Below are 15,031 nucleotides of genomic sequence, written 5' to 3'. Positions count from 1 at the left end.
TGGTTCTATATTGTCCTTCTGTTTATTTTGTTCATTAGATTCCACATGTTAGTAAGATCACATGGTATTTGTCTTTCCCTGATTGGTTTATTTCACTTGCCAACACTCTTTGAAGGAGCATGCTTTTAGCTTCTGTATATTCTGAGGGTATAAAAACCAGGCAGCCTCCCCGAGTTTTGCCACTTGTACGTACTGAACACAATGGGCATATTCAGTACATGCCACACATTTTCTTTCATGTTAAAGACAAATTACAAAGCAAACACACAGGACCCTAGGGACCTAGTTCCATTCTTTCTCAGTAAAAATATCTTTCCTGCTCCTTCTATGGAATAGCAACAGGGTAGGATTCTTGTTCTTATCTCCTATGCCTGGTGTGTTCAACCCCTGTGGGTCTGTGGCTCCTACTAGAAATTCAGACCTCAGTTCAGATGTCGCTTCCTCTGAGAAGTCTTCCTGGACTACTGAAGTAGCCTCCCTCCTGCCCATCATTACATCATCCTTTCTCATACCCATTTTGCTGTCTTTTAAGCACTTAGATCTGAAGTGACCCTGTTAAGTTGTTTTGGAGTTTATTATGCATCCCCTTTACTCGAGGGTCTCTGGGTGGATTTTTCACTGTAGGACCCCTGTGTTGGGCACACAGTAGGTTCTCCACTAAATATGTTAATTAAAGCAGGGCACTTGACTAATTGTACCAATATCAGCTTTCTTCTTCTTCTTGGGAAAGGGTGGTTGGTTCCCTACCTCATTCACTTATTTGTTTTTGTGTTCTCTGAACATTTATAGAACAGCTGCTAGGTGGCAGGCAGTGTAACACAAAGTCCCTGGGGGTGAGGTGGGAGGAGACAGACAAGTAAACAGACAGTTGTGATATGTGTTAAGGGCTAAATAGAAAGCCACACATCTCTCTGCTATGACCTCAGCTGGGCCCCAGTCCAGCAAGGGCAGACAGGGAAGGCTCCTGAAGAAGTTGACCCTGACGCTGTAACATCCTGCATCTCAAGTTCTTTTGCCATGAGTCCTCTCCACACCAGGGAAACGCCATTGTTGGGCTTGTCCTGTCTATTTGCTATCACCCGATCGCGCTGATCTGCTCCAACTCTGTCTTTTTTCAGACCATTAATTCTCTTAAAAAATGATCTAAGACCTGTTTCAGCCATCCGATGTGTTGTATATCATTTGTCACAACTTGACCCTCAAGGTCTGTGTAGAAGAGAGAACCATAGGCTGTTTACCCAACTCCTCTTGGTATGGAAAGCAAAATTTGAATAGTTAGAAACTCTTAATCGCTTATAAACTGCCTTTTGCTTCAGGTGAAGTCAGAGTTAAAGACAAGCTGTCAGGGACAGGAAAGCAGGGAAGCGTTGGTGTTTACCTGGTCAGCTCCCTGTGGTGAGGGAGGCGTTGGCGTTTACCTGGTCAGCACCTTGTGCAGGTTCCATGGCATTTCTTCTCTTAGTTTTCACACATTTTCCAGGCTACTTGTTGGCTGTGTTGAGTCCACTGTTCCTCACAAGTTTTCCTCCAGAGAGAAGGACCCCCCACAAACAGTGCACTCCTGAAACAACCACTATGCAAGCTGGCATTTGCACTGAAGACCTAGTTTCATATCAGTGGCCCATTCCCTATGGAAAATGGCTGCATTGGGTTATACCAGTTCCTAAATTTTAGGCCTATAGCGAGCTCACGGGAGTCTGTATGTGTGGGTGTGTTTCTTTGGGAACTATGTTAGTTAATCATTAGTTTATGACCCATTCTTATCATTGATCCCTTTGGGCCTCTTATGTTTGATTGACTGATTAACCTTTCCCATTATTTTCCATTTCCATTCCCAGCGACAGTAACCAGGTTCACATATATCTTTGACTTTGCATACAACCTTATAAAATGATTAGTATTATTTAGTATATATGCACTTTAAAGTTTTGTAAATTAAATGAGACTGTAGAACTCATTTTATTCCTTTTTATGCTCAGAACACTGTTTGGGGAGACTATGTTGCTGGGTATACATCTATTTTGTTGCTTTTTAAAAGCTACAGGTATCCAGAAGGGTGTATCATCCTTATTTTACTTATTGTTCCCACTGACAGTGAACACTCAAGTTGCCATCGTATTCTTTTTTTGCACCCAGAGTTTTTCTAGAATATATGCCCTGAAGTGGGATAGCTGGGTAATAAATTTGACTAAATACTCCCAGCTGGTCCCTAAAAGAGCTACATGTATCCAGAATCTTTCAGAAGTGTACGAGTATTTTCATTTCCTCATATCTCTGCCAGCATATAAAATTGCCTGACTTCCTAAAATTTTTGTTACTCTTACAGGTGTAAAATGATACCTAGTTGTTTTGGGTTGCATGGCTCTGATTATGGATGAGTTTGAGCATGTCTTCATATTCTCACCCTTTGGGTTTCCCCTATTGTGAACTGGCTGTTTATATCCTTTAGCCAATTTCCTGTTAGTCTTCCTGCCCATTTTCTCATTGATTTGTAGGGATTTCTTCTTAATTCTAGATATTAGCCCTTGTTAGCATTCAATTTTGCAAATATATTCTTTCAACTTGTCATCTATTATTTTGACTGTGATGTCCTTTAATGGGTAGAAATACTAAAAATGTTGATACAATCAAATTAATCAATTTCCCACCAATGGTTGATGGTATTTTGGGTCTTATTTTAAAAGTTCTTCCTCATGTGGTAGACATTTTAGCTTGTTTTAAGAACTCTGTAATTTGAATACTATTAAGAACCTCTAATGAGCTTAGCTTTCCTTCCAGCTTTGTCCTACAGTCATTAGATGATTCAACAATGAAGGGACAGGATACAAAATACAGAGTTGTATGTGATTTTGCAGACATGCTCAAGGCATCTTGGTTTTTAAAAATCTATTTCAAAGTCATGTAGGTGATCAAGTTTTCTAATACAATTTCCCCACCATCTTTGATCTACTTTCTGGGCCATTTTGCCTGAGACACTTGCCCTTCCTTGCTTATTCCGTATCAAACTCATGGAATCAGTAGAATATATTCCCTGCCAGAGCATCACCTTTGCTGCTCCAGGCTATAGTCCATGCACATCAGGTCCATCCTCTTCTAGACCCTCAGGGAGGTGCAGGCATTTCTTTTTATACTTAAAGACCCTCTGCAGGTGCCCTCCGTTAGGATCCAGCAACAGCCTTAATCTGGTATGCTCATCCATACTTTGAGACACACTCTTTAAGAGCAATCCATTTATTTTTATGTGCAATCCTCTTGGGTGCCTTCATCTTATAACTTGTCATTGAATGAGCCACACCTACACATGTATCAGAGCAGGCAGCTCCAGCCAGCGGACTCCTGAACTCAGGGAAAGTTGGCTCTGAGAGGAACCATGAGGGACTGTTCAGTGGTTTTCAGTGAGAGGTGGCACACCACCTCCTACCCCGGGGGCATTTGGAAATATTGGAGGAAGCATTTTTGGCCATCACAATGACTGCCTGTGTCACTAGCACTTAGTACCTGAAGGGTAGGGATGCTAAATGTCCTACTATGCCTTGGGAGGTCTAACAAAGAATTGTTTAGCCTGCATTTTGCCCCATTGAGAAACAATGACTCTAATCCATTTATTGTGTAGATCAGGGATGGCGAACCTATGACACACGTGTCAGAGGTGACATGTGAACTCATTTTTTTTGGTTGATTTTTCTTTGTTAAATGGCATTTAAATATATAAAATAAATATCAAAAAATATAAGTCTTTGTTTTACTATGGTTGCAAATATCAAAAAATTTCTATATGTGACATGGCACCAGAGTTAAGTTAGGGTTTTTCAAAATGCTGATACACCGAGCTCAAAAGGTTCGCCATCACTGGTATAGATAAAGAAATGAGACTCAAAGAGGTTGGCGAGTGCCCAAGCTCACACAGCTAGATCTGAACTAGAATATAAGCTTCTGGTAATTATTAAAAAATATGTACAAGTACATTTCATTGGGTGAGCTTATTCCAAGCTCTTCTTGTGGGTGCAGGAGCCATCCCATGTGCACCCTGTGGTTGTTTTTAATCTTTTTCTCTCTCTACATTTTACTGCTTACAGCTGAGCTCGGTGATTACGATCCTGATGAGCATCCTGAGAATTACATCAGTGAGTTTGAGATTTTCCCTAAGCAGTCACAGAAGCTGGAAAGAAAAATGGCAGAAATCCATAAAAGCGAACTCAGGTAATAGGGGTGTACGTTTGAAAACATGGTAGAGGTGCGAAAGCATTCTTACCGTGGGGAGTGTGGAAGCCGTGTTGTGAAGTGAGAATGTCTGTAATGTATGGGCAGACTGTTTCAGGTGTCAGAGCAGTATTTCTGGGCACTGTCAAGCTCCTCTATTAATAACAATCGCAATAGTGTGGGGTCCCCTGGGTCGCTGTTTATGAACCATCAGCAGTTATTAGAGCCATATATTTTCTTACGGGTTTTATCCACCCTGAGTTTCTGAAAATGAAATGTAGGGTAAATCAGTAATTTTTTTTTTGCGGTTTCCACTACCTCTCCCCTTCCTGTGATCATTGCTGGAAGCTTTGACTCCATGTAGAGTAGAATCCCTTGAGAGGGTTTCATTTGCTGAGCTGCTCTCAGGGCGACAGATTCAGTGCCCTCTCCTCTTTTCCTTGTCTGCGATGCTCCAGAACAAGTGCTCAGCAGGGTAGTAATGGCAGGAGTAGCAAAATCACATATAGTATCCTCTGTGTCCGACACTCTTCTAAATAGTTCCATGTATCAACTCATTTAATCTTCACAACAACCTAGGAGATAGGCGCCATGGTTGTTCCCATTTTATAGACGAGGGAGTTTTACAGGGAGATTAAGTATCTGACTCAAGATCACACAGCTAGCAAGTGTCAGAGGCGGGATTTGAACCTAGGCTGCCTGGCTCCAGAGTCTGTGCTCATAAGCTTTGTGTGATGCTTCTGCTTAGCATAGGCTACCAGGGGTGAAGTGTAGCAAGTGTAGGAATAATTGGCAATTTTGAATTCAGGTAACTCAGTTTTTCTAGTCTGTAACTAGAATTCAGGTCCATGCAAGTCACAGAAATATTTGTTACGATAATCATAGCAAGCTTGGGCTGTGCTATGACAAGTATTGATGAAGAGCTGCAAGAGCTGAGAGGCTTCTATCTTCTGGATCTCTGGTAATTATTAAAAAAAACCAAAACAACCTTAGTGTCACTGGTTTATGAATTCTGGAACAAACTATTGTCCCCTGTGAGGCAGTGCTGGAACTCCCTACTTTATGCTGGCACTCCCCCTTCTGGTGAGTCTGAGAAGAGCAAATATGTGGGCATTAAGGTGGCAGCATATTTCCCCTCAGAAAACATGACCTTTATTCTTAGAGATAAAGATGATTAGATATAAAAAAAATCGTGCCCATTGAAGAAAGCAACATATCTTCTCTATTGGTAATTTAGAGTATTGTTTCCTAATGCAAAGCTTTGCTGAAAACATATGACACTCTGACTACTTTTGACATTTTGAGGATAAGCGTGCTCAAGGTAAAAATAAAGTTCCAATATCCAGTTGATGGGTATGTGGCCAGCAGTGTCTGGTGAGCACAGGGTAAGACCCTTTGGATAAAGGACTCACACAGTGTGTGGATTGGTAGGAGATGGAATGGAAAGGTCTGTTGTAATCAGAATTTGCAAGGCCTTCAGTGCTTGGAACATATGGTAATTACAAACATTTATTGAGCACTTACTGGGTGACCAAACCCGTGCTAAGAGTCTTATTTGTATTACCCCACTCAACCTCTATGCGGTAGGTGCTCTTGCTGTTCCCAGTCCAAGGTGAAGAGAGCATACCCTGGAGTCTCTAAAGGACTTGCCTTGTTGGCAGCCGTCAGGACGTGAGCCTTGCTGTTACCTGAAACTAACACACATGTGCTGAGCAGGCGTAAAGCCACCAGGTGGTTTAACTAGTGGTTTGGCAGCCATGCTGGTTTTCCACAGCGATCACCATGGCACTGGCATCAGAGTGTGAGACGGTGGGCAGGAGGACCAGTTAGTCATTTCTGCTGTCCAGGCAAGAGATGTCATGGACCTGAAAAAGAACAGGCGTAGAGAACATTGAAGGGTGTCTCAAGAGTCATTGCAGAATGACGTAGTGACCCACTGGATTTCGTGAGTGAATGACTGAATCAAGGTGCTGGATTGTTTTTCATAACCAGGAAGCTGCAGATTGGCCCTTGTGCCAGCATCTGAATTTGTTGATAACCCTGAAAGTGGTCATCGTGCACCTAGGGAACACAGGGGGTCACCAATCAACCATGGTTTACTAGATCTCAGAAGTAAATGCCACCACTTGATAAAAACTGCCGTTCTGTGTCACTACACATTTGTCACATCCACATGTGAACCTTTGTAAAGAAGTGAAAGTTGTGTGTCCGAGGGATGAAATAACTAGAAACCATGCGGCATTGCAAGGAGAACTGCAGAGGGTGTTTTCCTATGCATTTTGCTAATAACCAAGTAGCCCTGCATTTCCTGCAGCATCGGTGCAGCAGAGTGCTTTTAGGTTTGGATGGGGAGATAAGACTAGAATAAGCTGATGGTTTTGGTGGCGGGGGTGGGGAGGGGGTGTTGCTTTCTAGAATCGGTTGGAACCCTGCTGTAGAGACTCAGGTCACTCTGGGGGTTCAGCAAGCCCTTTGTAGGTCATAAAAATGTCGATCTCATGTGGGAATTGGGTTGCTCTGCCAACCTGACAGTGTCAGGAAGGAGTTGCAAATGGAAGAGAGCATTACGAGCCTGCATCAAGGTGTCACCATCTTATTCTCCACGGTTGTCACAGCACCCATGACCCCACACACAGCAAATGGGTAATGTGTGATCATTGATCTGTTGTTACAGAAACTTCCTAAGAGCATCCAGTTGGCCTTTGTTGGGGGTTGAGTGCTCCCCAAAAATAACCTCCTGTCTTCTACTTGATTTCTGAACCAGTTGAGTAAAGGAGATGGTAATAGAGACGCTCAGACATGAGCAGAAATGATGATTAACAGTGAAATATATATTTTTTTTACCTGTGGGGTTTCACAACCTTCTGCAGCCTTTTTTACTTGATTAGACTCGGTCTCCTTCTGTGTTCTCTGAGGAAGGGGTAAGAGCTGCGAATCTTGGGAGAAAATCAATCAGGGAGGAAGGAGAACCCTCCCCCCTCCCCCCTCCCCAGGAGGCTACCCACTGCTAGAAGTTAGAACAAAGAGATGGCTTGAGAGGCACGAGTAAGAGGCTCTTGTAGGGGAGGAGAGTGTGAAAGAGTGACTCCTTGGAATGTTGAGGAGCTTGGAAATAGAAGATCAAGATTTTACTAAGAGTTTCCATGCACTGAGTGCTCTGACTCCTTTTATTTTTGAGTCAAAAGAGAAATGCATGGCCGGGTCAACTTTGCTTCATTAAATGTGCCGTATCCTTGACTGAACAGGAGGGTCAGAATGAGAAGTCATAGTTTTGCAAATATATAATTTATTGATCATCTCTGTGTCAGTCAAGAAAAGCTAGATATTGCTGGGGAAACAATCCCTAAAGCTCAAAAGGTTTAGGAAAAAAAGACATTTCTTTCTCTTGTGTGTTCACCAGATATTAGCAGGGTGTGTGTGTGTGGGGCGGGGGAGACCCAAACTTGAATTTGCCAGTTGCTGAGCCCGAGGGAAGAGGGATTTGGAAGCTGTTGCTTCAGCTTGGAAGTGATACATGTCCCTTCCACTTAACTACTATAGTCACATGGCCTTACCCAAGAGCAAGGAACTGCAATTATATGAGCTGTCCAGAAGGTGCAAACTGGAAACAGCTGGTCAATAGCTCTTAGTGGCCTCCACAATATCATTAACTGATAGTTTTTAAAAATAGACTTTATTTTTTAGAGCAGTTTTAGATTCATAGCAAAATTCAGTGGAAGGCACAGAGATTTCCCCTATACCCTCTGTGTAGCCTCCCCCAGTATCAACGTTCTCCCACCAGAATGGTACATTTGTTACAACTGATGAACCTACAGGGACACATCATTACCACCCAGAGTCCATAGTTTACCTTAGGGTGCACTCCTGATGTTGTATATTCTATGGGTTTGGACAATAGTATAATTACATGCATCTACCAATATCGTATCGTACAGAATACTTTCGCTGCCCTAAAAATCCTCTGTGATTTGCTTATTCATCATTCTCCACCCTCACCAAGCCCTGACAACCAGTGATATTTTTACTATCTCCATAGCTTTGCCTTTTTCAAAATGTTGTACAGTTGGGTCCATACAGATTGACTCTTTCACGTAGGTAATATGCATTTAAGATTCCTACATGGCTTTTCATTGATAGCTCATTTTACTGCTGCGTAATATTCAATTGTCTGGATGTAGCACATTTTTTGTCCATTCACCATCCTGAAGGACATCTTGTTTGCTCCTAGGTTTTTGGATTAGCTTCAGACATAGGTCCTTGGCCATTATAAACATCTATGTGCAGGCTTTTGTGTGGGCATATATATATCCATCTCCTTTGGGCAAATACCATACCAAGGATAACAATTTCTGGATTATATAGAGCATATTTTGTAAGAAACTACCAAACTGTCTTCTAAAGTGGCTGTACCATTTTGCATTCTCACCTCCAATGAATGAGAATTTCTATTGCTCCACATCTTTGTCAGCATTTGGTGTTTTCAGTGTTCTGAATTTGGGCTATTTTAACAGGTGTATATAATAGAGTTTTATGTAGAAAGATTTTATAGAGGCAGCTTTGGACCTTTTAATATACTATCCTGTGAGCTAGACAATGAGGGAGATGTGTGATTCACATTATTGAAGAGATGTCAGTAAAATCCACTGAGGCTGAATAATTCTAGATCAGGGGTGGTTAATAAGGTTTTGGGGGGGCTATATGGCCTTTATTGCAGCTACTCAGTTCTGCTTTTGTAGAGCAAAAAAAGACATAGACAATACATAAATAAGTGGGCTATGATTCAGTAAAACTTTACTGACAAAACAGATGGTGGGCCAGAGTTGACCCATGGGTTCTAGTTTTCTGACTCCTGTTCCAAACACATGGCAGAGCAGGTCTAGTATGCACAAAGTTCAATCGGTGGTAAATGGTTTTGAGAAAGTATAATAATCCCCATTTATCCCGGTTTCACTTTCCATAGTTTTAGTTTCCCACAGTCAATCAAGGTCAAAAAATATTAAATGGAAAATTTCAGAAATAAACAATTCATAAGTTTTAAATTGCATGCTATTCTGAATAGTGTGACAAAATGCCATGCTGTACTGCTCTGTCCCCATGGATGTGAATCATCCCTTTATCTAGGGTATCACCTAACATCATCACAAGAAGATGGGTGAGTGGAGTACATAAGCTATTGTGTGTGTGTGTGTGTGTGTGTGTGTGTGTGTGTGTGAGAGAGAGAGAGAGAGAGAGAGAGAGAGAGAGAGAGAGAGAGAAAGAGAGATAAAGATAGGGGGATAAAGATAGAGGGATAAAGATAGAGATAAAGAGAGAGAGAGAGATAAAGAGAGGAGAGAGAGAGAGAGAGAGAGAGAGAGAGAGAGAGAGAGAAGAGAGAAGAGAGAGAGAAAGGGAGAGAGAGCCCTAGCCAGTTTGACTCAATGGATAGAGCATCAGCCTACAGACTGAAGGGTCCCGGGTTTGATCCTGGTCAAGGGCACATGCTGCAGGAGGCAGCTGATCAATGATTCTCTCTCATCGTTGATAATTCTTTCTCTCCTTCTCCCTTCCTCTCTGAAATCAATAAAAACATATTTAAAAAAAAGAAAGGGAGAGGGAGAGTGAGAGGGAAAGGGAAAGGAAGGAGATCAGATTCATATAAGTTTTATTACAGTATATTGTTATAATTCTTTTTAATTATGTTATTGTGAATCTCTTACTGTGCATAATTTATAAATTAAACTTTATTATATGTATGTATGTATGTATAAGAAAAAGAGTACTATGTAAAGGGTTTGGTACTGTCCATGGTTTCAGGCATCTACTGGGGTTTTTAGAATAAATTCCCCATAGATAAGGGGGGATTTCTCTATATTCCTTACCCTTAAAGAGCAGAAAGATCATCCAATTATCCACCACCACAGTGTTCTGATGCTGTAAGGTTTGTGCTGAAAGGAATAGTGACACTGAGTGTGTTTTACACAGTCATTACCTCTTTTTATTTCACAAAACTCACATTTCCTGTAAATCATATGCTGTGGCTTCCTGGCAAGGATTTATAGTTTCTAGAAATAAGAGCCCTGCTATGATGAATACCTTCCACCTATGCTTCTGATGAATAGATCACAAGGGCCTCCTTAGGAAATGTTTTTGTGCAGTTTTGAGAAGAGTGTTTATTGTGTAAAAAGAAGAGGGGCAATATCAGATTATTTTATAGCTCTAATCTTTCTTAAAATGTGCTTTCCCTCTGTGTCTCATTCCAAAACCCCAGAATCTCTCTCCCTGGTAGGTTATCAAATCCATTTCCATTCTCTGTTGTCACTTGTTTTAACACCCTGGTTAGGAATGCGAAGACAACGATTTGGCATCGAATACTCCTTCTATAAAAACCAAATCCTCGCATTATGTGGACCATACTCTGACCAGATGTATGCTTTTTGGGCCAAATAATAGCTTTTAAAAATGGAACCATTTTGCCCTAACTGGTTTGGCTCAGAGGATAGAGCATCAGCCTGCGGACTCAAGGGTCCTGGGTTTGATTCCAGTCAAGGGCATGTATCTTGGTTGCGGGCACATCCCCTGTTTCTAACTCTCTATCTCTCTCCCTTCCTCTCTGTAAAAAATCAATATAGAGCGTCATTTGTTTATTTTTAAACAAATATACATATTTGTTTAAAAAAATGGAACCATTTTACATAAGTTCCAGCTTACTTGCAATTGGGTGATTTGGTAACACTAGGTCCTGACCCTTGTGTGGTACACTCAGCTAGAGCTAAGTAGCAGGGCCCTTTAAAAGAATAATTTGCTCTTTGAATCACTATCATCCATATTTAGCCAATTCACTTTCTGTCTCCATTGGTATTGAGTTTGCAACCACCTTCTCTTACCAATAAGGAAAGAGAGGTCTCGGGGATTAACTTATCCAAGGCTACACAATTCTGAAGGAGCAGACCTGGACCTGAAACCTGAGTTCTCCTGTACAGAGCTCTGATATCTTTCTAAGTTGCTGCTCTCCAGCTAGTCTTGTCCTTGCCAAGCTCCAGTGCATCATCACTGTCTTTCTCATAGCGTGGCATTTGCCCCAATTTGTAGGGTTCTATCTAATTCTCTGCATAGAAATGGTCCCTAATGGTTCTCAAGGAGTTTGTAAGAGATAATGTTCCTCTCTTAGTAAAGAATCAGAGAGATGGGAGACTGGGGGCTCCTCACTTCCACTTAGGATGTAGAAAAGCATGAGACATTGATCTCCCTCCAACACCAAGATAGCATCAACAAACTACATAAACTACAAAAAATTGTATTTGTAAAACCTATCTGATTGCTGAGGATACAAAGAAGTCCAAATGTACTACAATCCAGACCATCCTTCTGAGGAGAGTGGAGATCTACAGTTGCTTTCACTTTTGGACGTGTGGTGGGAGGAAGAGGAATTGGCCGGGAGTGGGCTGACTTGACTGATGGGAACCCCAAAGAATCCAGTTATAGAGTGAGTTGCACTTTCCTACCACCATTTGGCCCCAGCCTTCACTGGGTGAAGAGGGGCCATGTGCTGAAGTTGGACAGGACAGGAGAGCTGAATGAAATCCCTCTGAGACACTCCAGACCTTTGGCCAGGGCTGGGCAGCTCTTGCCAATGGTGGGGACAGGACCACAGGGAGGAAAAAAGATCAAAGTGCAGAGAGCCAGGGGTGATACGAAAGAGCAAAGGAGATGCTCTGCAGCTCAAAAAGTTGACAGGCGAGAACCAAGATGGCGGCATAGGTTAACGCCGGAGTTTGCTGCTTTGAACAACTACTTCAAAAGTGAAACCAAAAAACGGAAGGGACATCACCCAGAACCACAGGAACGCTGGCTGAGTGGAAGTCCTACAACTAGGAGGAAAGAGAAACGCATACAGACACTCAGAGGAGGCGCAGTGCTGAAGTCAAATTCTGAGGTGCGGAGTGCGCGAGCGGGCTGGCAGCGGAAGGCGCGGTTGGCGTTTTCAATCTGGAGGGAGTCGCAGACTCTGAGCTCCAGATACAGGCGAGTCTTTAGGGACCCAGACTCAAACGGGAGAAGCGGGACTGTCTGGCTTCGGTCAGAGCGAGTGCAGCTTTCTCTCCGAGGTTTGCAGCCGTTGCTGGGACTCAGAGAGGCAGAGCCCCTGGGGACGGGACTGAGAGCCGCCATAACTGCTCTCTCTGGCCCACCCTGTTGATCCTGTGCGACCCGCCCCGCCCAAGCCCTGCACAGAGGCATTTGCCGGATAGCCTCAGGCAAAGGCTAGATTAGCACCTCCCTAGAGGACAGAAGTTCTCTCACTGCTGACACAGCTGATTCTCATAGCCACTTGGCCTGGAGGTCAAACCCTCCCTGGAATTAGCTACAACAATCAAGATTTAACTATAAGACTGCGAACAAAGACCACTAGGGGGTGCACCAAGAAAGCATAACAAAATGCAGAGACAAAGAAACAGGACAAAATTGTCAATGGAAGATCTAGAGTTCAGAACCACACTTTTAAGGTCTCTCAAGAACTATTTAGAAGCCACCGATAAACTTAATGAGATCTACAAGAAAACTAATGAGACCCTCGATCTTATATTGGGGAACCAACTAGAAATTAAGCATACACGGACTGAAATAACGAATATTATACAGACTCCCGACAGCAGACCAGAGGAGCGCAAGAATCAAGTCAATGATTTGAAATGCGAGGAAGCAAAAAACACCCAACCGGAAAAGCAAAATGAAAAAAGAATCCAAAAATGCGAGGATAGTGTAAGGAGCCTCTGGGACAGCTTCAAGCATACCAACATCAGAATTATAGGGGTGCCAGAAGATGAGAGAGAGCAAGATATTGAAAACCTATTTGAAGAAATAATGACAGAAAACTTCCCCCACCTGGTGAAAGAAATGGACTTACAGGTCCAAGAAGCGCGGAGAACCCCAAACAAAAGGAATCCAAAGAGGACCACACCAAGACACATCATCATTAAAATGCCAAGAGCAAAAGATAAAGAGAGAATCTTAAAAACAGCAAGAGAAAGAAACTCAGTTACCTACAAGGGAATACCCATACGACTGTCAGCTGATTTCTCAACAGAAACTTTGCAGGCCAGAAGGGAGTGGCAAGAAATATTCAAAGTGATGAATACCAAGAACCTACAACCAAGATTACTTTATCCAGCAAAGCTATCGTTCAGAATTGAAGGTCAGATAAAGAGCTTCACAGATAAGGAAAAGCTAAAGGAGTTCATCACCACCAAACCAGGATTATATGAAATGCTGAAAGGTATCCTTTAAGAAGAGGAAGAGGAAGAAAAAGGTAAAGATACAAATTATGAACAACAAATATGCATCTATCAACAAGTGAATCTAAGAATCAAGTGAATAAATAATCTGATGAACAGAATGAACTGGTGATTATAATAGAATCAGGGGCATAGGAAGGGAATGGACTGACTATTCTTGGGGGGGGAAAGGGGTGTGGGAGATGCGGGAAGAGACTGGACAAAAATCATGCACCTATGGATGAGGACAGTGGGTGGGGAGTGAGGGCGGAGGGTGGGGCGGGAACTGGGAGGAGGGGAGTTATGGGGGGGAAAAAAAGAGGAACAAATGTAATAATCTGAACAATAAAGATTTAATTGGAAAAAAAAAAAGTTGACAGGCCATGAAATTTAGAGAGTTCTGCGGAGTCTCATGGGTGCTAAGATCCCAAGCCCTGCCACAGGGCCAGTCCTGAGATACTCACACATTTGAAGTCAGTAGTGAGCAAAATCTAACTGAAGTTGCAACCAAGTTGCAGCAAAAGCCAACCTAACTCAAGTTGAGAATACTGCTTTGTGGTAGAAGAGTTTTCTACCCAAGAGTTGAATTCTGGAGCTCATAGACCCGGATGGATCAGGTGGAGTCAAATCCACCCCCTTCCCTGCCAAATGTGCCCCAAGCAGTGCAGGTCATTCCCGGCAAGATCCACACCTCATTCCACAACTAATGTCCACTAATAATTTGTATTTATTTTTGGGACACTGTGTGTTTTTGTACTCAGCATAATGGAATGCTAAAGGCAGATCAACGAGAGAGAGAGTGGTCTTCTTTGGCAAAAAGTACTCAAGATGGGCAGGAGGGAGCTGTATAGTTAAATACATAATGACTTGACCTCACCTAATTTATCATAGAAGCATATCTTCAGAGAATTGTTAGTTCTTAAAATATAATTCAACTAATCACTGTTTTTGTTTCCAAATGTCTCATTAGAGACACTATTAACCTTAGAACAGTTCCTGGTGCAAGATTTAAAGGCTAGAAAATCATTATTTTCCATTACCCAACAGACTTTATGCCAGAAACAAATGTCCAGCGAGGGATTTGAGGGAATAAAACAAAGCATTTCTGTTTCATTGATCTTGGCATCTTCCTGAAAACCCGATCATTAAATGTGTTCTTCCTCAGTGAGTGCGGGGGACACAAGAGTTTCTAGTGCGATTGGGTGTCCACCTTCCCTCCTTCGGCTTTGAACCCCCTTCTCTGAACATATGTAGTTGGCCTTTCTCTGTGTATGACTTTTTAGATTCAATCTTTTAAATGCTTAGCCAACGGAGATCTGCAGGCAAATCCAAAGCAAACAATAATGATTTGAGGACTTTTATTTTAAAGAGGGGCCTTTGTTTTGCAAACCTCAGTGTGCTTCCTGACATTTCCCCCAATGTCATATTTCTATCACTCATGGCAGGGCTGAGGAGAACAAATGCTCTGTGCCAGGCTCTACTGTAGCTGTTATATCTGTGAATGGCTTAATCTTTACCAAATCTTGGAGGTAGGTTCTATTTCTATGTTCATCTTATGGACTCAAAGAGACATAACT

General features: G+C 42.3%; 1 protein-coding gene across 2 annotated transcripts in view; it reads left to right on the top strand.

Annotated features, from left to right (window-relative positions):
- The window catches only part of FRMD3 (FERM domain containing 3), a gene marked incomplete at its 5' end in the record, with an annotated part of 230,963 nt that overhangs the window by 156,760 nt on the left and 59,172 nt on the right, over positions 1 to 15,031 (top strand). For both annotated transcript variants that reach the window (XM_081102905.1, XM_081102904.1), the window contains one exon: positions 4,077 to 4,200. In XM_081102905.1, the coding sequence (XP_080959031.1) occupies positions 4,077 to 4,200 (124 nt within the window). The remainder of the gene's footprint in view (positions 1 to 4,076; positions 4,201 to 15,031) is intronic.

The sequence above is a fragment of the Myotis nattereri genome (genome assembly GCF_964212035.1).
Source record: "Myotis nattereri genome assembly, chromosome: 12".
Lineage (NCBI taxonomy): Eukaryota > Metazoa > Chordata > Mammalia > Chiroptera > Vespertilionidae > Myotis > Myotis nattereri.
Note: the sequence above shows the minus strand (reverse complement) of the source record. Positions and strands in the feature narration are given on the sequence as shown.